The sequence below is a fragment of the Haliotis cracherodii genome, unplaced genomic scaffold, assembly GCF_022045235.1.
Source record: "Haliotis cracherodii isolate W230 unplaced genomic scaffold, xgHalCrac1.p SCAF_10, whole genome shotgun sequence".
In the NCBI taxonomy this organism is placed as follows: Eukaryota; Metazoa; Mollusca; class Gastropoda; order Lepetellida; family Haliotidae; genus Haliotis; species Haliotis cracherodii.
In genome coordinates, this window is record NW_027266265.1 from 3416430 (window position 1) to 3424546 (window position 8117).

At 41.6% G+C, this 8117-nt stretch overlaps 1 protein-coding gene across 3 annotated transcripts; it reads right to left on the reverse strand.

The window, feature by feature from the left end:
- Nucleotides 1-101: 101 nt before the first annotated feature.
- Nucleotides 102-6738, reverse strand: LOC139453969 (insulin-like growth factor-binding protein complex acid labile subunit). 3 transcript variants are annotated; one of them, XM_071235428.1, is made up of 2 exons: nt 6620-6738; nt 102-4005 (listed from the first exon to the last, which is right to left on the reverse strand). In XM_071235428.1, the coding sequence occupies exon 2, from the start codon at nt 3999-4001 to the stop codon at nt 1458-1460; it is 2544 nt and encodes an 847-aa protein (XP_071091529.1). In that variant the 5' UTR covers nt 4002-4005; nt 6620-6738; the 3' UTR covers nt 102-1457. The 3 variants fall into 3 exon arrangements, with proteins under 3 accessions (XP_071091529.1, XP_071091530.1, XP_071091531.1); XM_071235429.1 differs by lacking the exon at nt 6620-6738 and adding an exon at nt 6353-6413; XM_071235430.1 differs by lacking the exon at nt 6620-6738 and adding an exon at nt 5396-5437.
- Nucleotides 6739-8117: the final 1379 nt, after the last annotated feature.

Below are 8117 nucleotides of genomic sequence, written 5' to 3' on the forward strand. Positions count from 1 at the left end.
TTGCTAAAAGCGGCCCCAAACCATTCTCACTCCTAACTTCTGTAAAGAAGTGTAACATAAATCAATCAAAGTTTATTCAAATGTGAAGGCCATCCAGCCCATGGTTCACATAATACATTGTGTTGTTACATAACAGTTCAAGAATTGCTCACAATGTCCCCCAATTAATATGAAAAGTACATATCAAGACCATATCATACCATATCATACCACCTCTATCATGTACTGGTATGAATACAACACATACAATGTGGAGAGAAATCGGGTCATGACAAATCCCCCCACCCCCACCCCAGATCCCACTAATTCGAAAGGACAAATCGCCTAACTGTTACTCTAAGTTCAACTTGATGAAAGAGTTGCTATCTAATACAGGAGTTTCTGAGTTATCAAAACAATACCATGTCATTGGGATTTGGAACTTTGTATTTCGATGTCGGATATACACCAATATGAAGAGAGGTCAAGTCAAACCTGTTGACATGGAAAAGATATGAATTCTAAAAATCCCTAAACAGCAAAAGGCACTACCTGACAACCTGGTCTTTGTGTGTGCCCAGTTTAAGAAAAAAGAGTAGTTCAAAGTTTTAGAGACATGGGGCCGGTCGGGTAGCCTAGTGGTTAGAGCGTTCGCTCGTCACGCAGAAAACCCGGGTTCGATGGGTACAATGTGTGAAGCCCATTTCTGGTGTCCCCGGTCGTGATATTGCTGGAATATTGCTAAAAGCGGCGTAAAACCATACTCATTCACTTTAGACATGGTGGGGAGAAACACACCACTATGAACAATCAAATTAAAGCTTGTTGCCATGGAAAGAGAAAAAATATTTCTTGAATAAAATTCTAAATAGCCAAAGGCACCACTTGACCTTTGATCAATACATGTACCAAGTTTTGATGAAAAAATGTTGAATATCATGTCTCCATGGAAAAGGGGAACTTATTTTTTTTAAACATCCTATATTGTAAAAGGCACCCCTTAAGCCTCGGAAATGAAATCACCCTTCAGGTTCTGTTTGATGTATCTGCCAAGTTTTGTTGATGAATGATATTGAATGGCTTATGAGACTAAGTACAAATTGTTTCCTTGGAAATCGAGAAAAATGAGCATTTCTGATTAAATGCAATGTTTTTTATACTTAGCTGACGATACACCTATAGCACTACGTAGCGTCTGGTAAGGTAAAAAGTAAAAATTGTTTCCTTGTGAATTGAAAAAAAATAAAAATGCCGAAAATCCGTAAATAGCAAAAGGCACCACAGCAGGATCTGTTTGATATACCTGCCAAATATTTTGAAAAGTTATTGCACACTCAAACATCAAACACACACATGAAATCCCACAACGAGCTAACTTTACGGTATACCGCGTCACAATAGAATTTTTTTTATATAAGAACCTCTGTTTCTGTTCATTATATCCAATTCTGTAGATTGGACGTCCCGATAATGTCCGCTTAGGCCTGGATTGCGCCCCCAACAGTATTCGGGCCTAGTTGCTCAGTGAGTTTTTCCAGGAAGTTCGTCTCCGCAGTCTCATTACTTATCCACTCAATATATTCATGTCTCTGAATCATCCTCTCCATCAGTTTGGGGATGTTTTGGTGTAATTTGCCAACCTTGATCAAAATTATGTCTGAGATGACCTTCCTGGCTTTGTTTTCCATGAGCATATCGAATTCAAACAAGCACCAGTTGCATGTGACATATTCATCTGTGGCGATTACCAAGGCGGAGGCGCTTGCAGTGAGGCTCTCGTCCATGCTGGGAATCAATGGTCGCCCGTTGACAAAATCCCGGTCTTTAAAACAGAGTTGGTAATGACCTTCACACTGTTCGCCTGCACATTCACCACTATCAAACTTCCTAATGATATTTTGTGCCACCCAATCTCTGTCCTCTTCAGCATACGATACGTACACGTCGTAAACCTTGTCATCGCCTGGTAGATGCATGTAGTCTTTACGGGACCTACCTCTTCGGAGTCCTCGTTTGATTCTAAACCACCTGTACCTGACATACCATCTGTACCTGTAACAAACTACCATCATCAGGAACGTCAAAATACACCCTACACCAACTGACCCTATGATATAGTACAACGTGTAATCAGTACAGTCAACTTTAGCATTGCAGTAGGAGGACATGGATTTTCCCTGCCAGGGCGAAGGAAGATTACAGGTGAAGAGAGACCGCTGTGGAAGGACTATGTCAGTTTGATTCATCCAGCCACAAAACCACCTAGCACTGCAGGTACAGGCGAAAGGGTTGCCAGACAGGTTCAGAGTCTGAAGTGAACGTAGGTTGCTGATGGAAGTCTTGTTGATGAGTGAAATCAAGTTCAAACTGAGATCAAGGGTACGCAGAGACTCTGTTGACACAAAGAAATGTTGTTCCCAGTGAATTAGTCTGTTCTTAGATAAGTCTAAGATGGTTAATGATTTCTGTTCAGCAAGCATTGCTTCAGGAAGAGTGTGGATATCGTTGCTCCGGAGGTGGAGCTCTTCAAGCTTAGCCAAGCTTCTGAACAGTTCTCCTGATCTGTCTTCGGCTAGGAGAGATCCAAGCTGGTTGTTATCAAGATGCAAATACACTAGGCTCTGAAGGGGGCGAAGGAGCGTAAGAGGCATATCTGATAATGCATTAGAGTCGAGTTTAAGATAAACCAAGGATGCCAAACTTGAAAAACGACCTTCGCTGACAGGAATAGATTTGATATTATTACCATTCAATTCAAGGGACACAAGTCTCGTAAATAGGTTGAATAACTTTCCTGGCAGGGTTGAAATCCTATTTTGGCCCAAGTGTAACTTCTGCAACTGCGAGAGCCCCAAGAAAGCATACTCTTGAAGTTCAGAAATGGAATTTCTCCCTATGGTCAACTCTTCAAGAATTTTAAGATTATCAAAGTCACCGTTTTTCAGTTTATCAATCTGATTCTGGTCTAAGTTCAGTTTAGTAAGTGATGACGGCAAACCACGAGGAACTATTGCTAGACTATTGTCGTACAGAAAAAGAGTCTGCAGTACTGTTAAGTTCTCAAACGCTGACTCGGAAATTGTTTGGATCCTACATCCGGATAAGTCAATCAGGATTAGTTTGGGCAAGTTGGCAAAAGCCCCTGAGGGTATATTTGCAATCTGGTTGCTTTGCATCTTCAAGGAACTGATGGGTGTGTTGCGTAAAAGAAGGAACGTCTCAGAAGGAAGCCTCCCAGCAAGACTAAGGTTCCGGATGTCCAAGGACACTAAGCTTGTGTGGCTCAGGCCACGAATGACATTTTGCAGCTGTAGACTATCCAAAGGGTTGTATCCAATCTTCAGAGACATCAACAACTTCAGTGGCTCAAACGCCCCGCTTTCAACCTTCTGTATATGGCTTCTGGCTATTTCCACTTTCCTGACTTGAGATGGTCTCAGTGATTGAAAGGTTGCGTTTGTGAGGACATCTAACGCGTTGTTGCTCATCACTATGTCGGTGAGGGCCGTGTTTGCTGAATAACTCTCTGGAAAGGTTGCATTGCTGATTTTATTTCCTTCCATGATGAGACTCTGTAGGTTGACAAGGGAAGGAAGGGATGGTACCTGCTTCAGTCGGTTTGCTCCCAGTGACAAGTAGGTAACTTGCTGGGAACCTTCAAAAGCCTTTGTATGGATTGTTTCTATTAGGTTTGCAGTAAGGTATAACTGTTGAAGCTGTGAACAGTTCGAAAATACACCCGAGTCAATCTGATGGAGAAAGTTCTGTCGGAGGTCCAAATACAATAGCCGTGTGAAGTTAGAAAATGCGTATGGACCTAGTGTGGTGAACCTGTTATTGTTCAGATATAACTTTTCTACCTGTCGAGGTATATTGGCTGGGAGGTCCGTCAGGTGTTTTCCGCCACAGTTCACAGAGGTCTGTTGAACGTTACAGAAACACTTGGCAGGACACTTTGCAAATACTCTTGCCCCTTGGATGACAGCAAGGACCACAAGTACTCTCAGCACGCTCCAAGACATTGTTCTGAAACAGAGAAGGAATCACTTACAGCTAGTGAATGAGATTTTAGTGAGATGCTGCTTCAAACAGTATTTGTGAGCTTCATATGAGACGATGCCACTTCGGTGAAAAACAAGAGAAACCAAGAAACATACCAAAGTCGAAGCTAGGAACCAGCAGTTATCAAATGGTACAACATTAGGCCAGTCAAAGAAAATATTTTTCTACTGAGAATAATTGACTGGGTAGAGTATAGGGTCTTTTCATAGAGTACACACATATATATGTATGTGTATGGTACATGTATAATAACTTTGCATATGTGTGAGTTGTAACTAATTATAATGGACACAGCTTCTATGACAGTTGTGCTGTTGAATCCATATGATATTTGTGTTCTGAACCATGCCACTGAGAACTGAGAACACATGCTTTAAAAGTATTTAGAAAATATAAAAATGGTTCAACAATATGATAATAGGTTCTCACCTGCTTATATGCCATCTACGTTCCTGTAACGACCAGGGGCGGTCGGATAGCCTAGTGGTTAAAGCGTTCGCTCGTCACGCAGAAGACCCGGGTTCGATTCCCGACATGGGTACAATGTGTGAAGCCCATTTCTGGTGTCCCCCGCCGTGATATTGCTGGAATATTGCTAAAAGCGGCGTAAAACCATACTCACTCACTCACTCTAGCAAAGACAACAACCAAGTAATGTCTCTCCTGTTTGCACTGACAACTACAAGAATGAAAAGACAGATGCTGTTATGTTTGTGATGGCTACAGATTGAAGTGGTCAGTAGCAGGACATGATATGAAAATGTCAGACAGATATACCTATTTTGGAATTGTCTTCCATCAAAGTGTAGATTTAAGCAATACAGTTAAGCCTTTCTGTAAGAGAGGGACAGAGAGTGAACCACTTGGCCTTGTTTCACTCTTCTGTGGTAAGATTTGGCTTAGGTAACCTGCAACTCTTTTAAGCCAATTATGGATTTATTTATAATTCTTAGATATGGGTACATAATTGTCTTGAAGCAAATAGATATGTTTGCACCTTAAAAAAATACAGGTAAAATTTAGCAATCATGTTAAGTGGATTTTTTTTCAGAAAACACAAAATTTGGTCTACGGAGCTGACCTGGGATTCCTATTATTTACAGTCAATAATAGAAATGCGAAATGGTACTGCCATATGATAATAATGGCAACATTGTTTCAAAAAAGCTGTCAATGAAAGTGTTATATGGCCCCATAAGGGTGGTATTATAAATTGTCTTGTCACTTGGATAAGTTTGGAATTAAGCAAAGTGCCTTAACCTCCAACTCAGTAGTAAATATATCTAGACATATTTTACAAAAGTCTCAAAAAGTTTAAAAAAAATAAACATGATATATGCAAATTACATCATACCTGCATCACTGCACAGTAGAAAAAGAACCCGTCAGCAACGATTATTATAATGAAAAGGATATATATTAACCAATTACTAAAGGAAAGCATATAAACATAGTCCTAACCTGATTATAACGCTCGTAACAAATTCACTTTCCACGTGCGTCATTCCTTCTATGAATATATCTTACAACCGCCATGTTTCTGTTTCCTGGCTTTAGTTTCAAGTTGACGACAATCCTAAGTCACTGCGCTGCGTTGACCACATCGCGCAATGGCGGGTGACGTGCATGTTGGTGCTCCACACGATCCAGCTACGCGGCTTGGGTGTGGGCGATAAAAGGGTATCATATTACGTGACTTTGCAAGAAGCTTATAATAAGATTATGGAAACTTTTATGACACAATATATTTCGATCTACTAAGTTTAGCTTTTTCCTAATGCTGTTTTCCAGACTAAACGTCTTTGGAGCCTTCTATCGGGTCAATTTTGGAATGTTAATTTTACACAGTAACTCGATCGATCTGCACATACATTTTCTAAAGTACTATCTCCGACCCCTTATCAACAATCTGTCTACCCCCCGCCCCACGCATGAAATGACTAATGCCTTATCTCGCTCGCCTCAAGGGGTGAGGGGGGAATGAACCCCCATAACAAGTTCAATATTTTATTTATTATATTAATATGAGATATCTTCTTGTGAATACATCCAAAGAGTGACTCCCCTTATTGTTCAAATGTAAACGTGTGTACAGCGAAACCTCGTTTATCTGGACAACGGTGCTGTTCCCATGATATACCGCATGGGCGGATACAGAGGTGCGCACCCCACCTTTTTATTTCGAAAAAAATCTTTATTTCTGTATAAATTACCACCAAAGACAATAAGTAGATCTTAATTGTGCACCCCACCTTTTCAAAAAGCTGTATCCGCCCATGTACCGTAATACTAAATGTCCGGATTAACGAACCATCAACACGTTCCTTTGGTGGACGTTACCCACGGTTGTTGTCAGGAAGGCGAGGTTTCAGGACTAAACTAGATTTGCTTTAGCATTATCCATCAGCCACCATCCCCTTGCAGCCAATTGTACACGTAACATTGCAGCCACCGCAATCACACCAGCCACGGTCTGGTGGATCGATAATGTCACCCCGCCCCACCGAAACACACCGAGAGAGGTGCCCAGCTGCATTGCATACGTACATTGTAGTCTGTAGCGACATCCGTCACTTACCTGGCAAGTATCGGTGACAAATGATGAATATTTCTGACTGTTAGATTCACACTTGTTTCTTGTGCCTTCTTTCTGAGCCTGGCGGAGACTGTCAGGTGCTCGTCTGCGAGTTGTGCTGTAACTGTAAGGCAGACGACGTGTCACGCAAACTCGCAGGGGTGTCAGGTCGGGTTGTTTATATGATGAAACTTAAACATACATGTGAACCTGTTCCGACTGCGTGTGTTGATTGGGATTCATTCTGATAAAACGATTGTAGACGTGCTTGCTTTGGACTGTGTCGGTCATAAACAGCTGACTGCAATATTAGAAACCCCCTCCACCCCCTTCCAGTTAAATGGACTCTCCTCTATCAGAACCGTGGGTTAACTTCTTGGAAAAACCCATGAATTTCCTGGAATTTCCAATGGGCTTCCCGGCTTGTCGAATGGGAAGGATTACGAAAAGAAAAGGTCACACTACAAACACTACGAGACAAGGTATACCTAAGCTTCTAAGTAATTAGTGTAATCGCCACTGTATCCTTCAAGTGTTGACTCATCAACGTTAAAGTTTTGTTATGATGAGTTATAGTAAGTATGGTTTTACGCCACTTTTAGCAATATTCCAGCAATATTAGGGCAGGGTACACCAGAAATGGGCGTCACACATTGTATCAATGTGTAATGTTTGTTGGTATCGGATCCACAATCTGCTGATGACAGATTGAGAAACATGCAGCGTTTAGACAACAATATTCTATTGTGTGCCCACCTGCAACGTTTATAGCTATGGCAAGTCAACACTCAGCTCGTTGCATGATCAGTGTTGTTGCTTTCTAAAGGATTAAATGTGTCTAATAAAGTGTCGTTGAACGTTTGGTTCCAAGCTAACAATATACGTCTGCTCACAACCGAGTCTCCGTGAATGGTAAATCTGGCCTACCACCATTGCACTGCTGTCCGAGGTCACGTCCTTCATGACTGTTACAATGTTGTGTTTGCGAGCTTGATTTCTTCGGAAATGTTTTTGCCACATAAATCACTTACTTTCACTGCCAGACATAGGTGCATGCTCCCGTTGTTTCACCTCAAAACAAAATATCCCCTACCTTTTTTCATCATAGTATATATAATTCCTCCTTGTCGCGTGTAGTCTCATGAACCGATGCGTTCACACTCACTCCCCCTATGCTCCCAAAGACTCCACACGTGAGCGTGCTGTGTGATTATAATACATGCACACCTCGGAATCAAGGAAAACAAATGTTGCGACAATTCAAAAGTTCTTACAATATAACAGTCTGGTGCTCTTGGGGCCGACTGGCTAACGATCTCCAGCACCCCTTGCTTTGAATATAGGTCACCATCCACCAGGCTCGCTGACTTGGTTGATGCATATCATCGTATCCCAATTGCCCTTTAATCGATGCTCATAATGTCAATCACTGGATTGTTTGGTCCAGACTCGATTCTTTTCACAGGCTGCCTTCATATCGCTGGAATATTGCTGAGTGCGG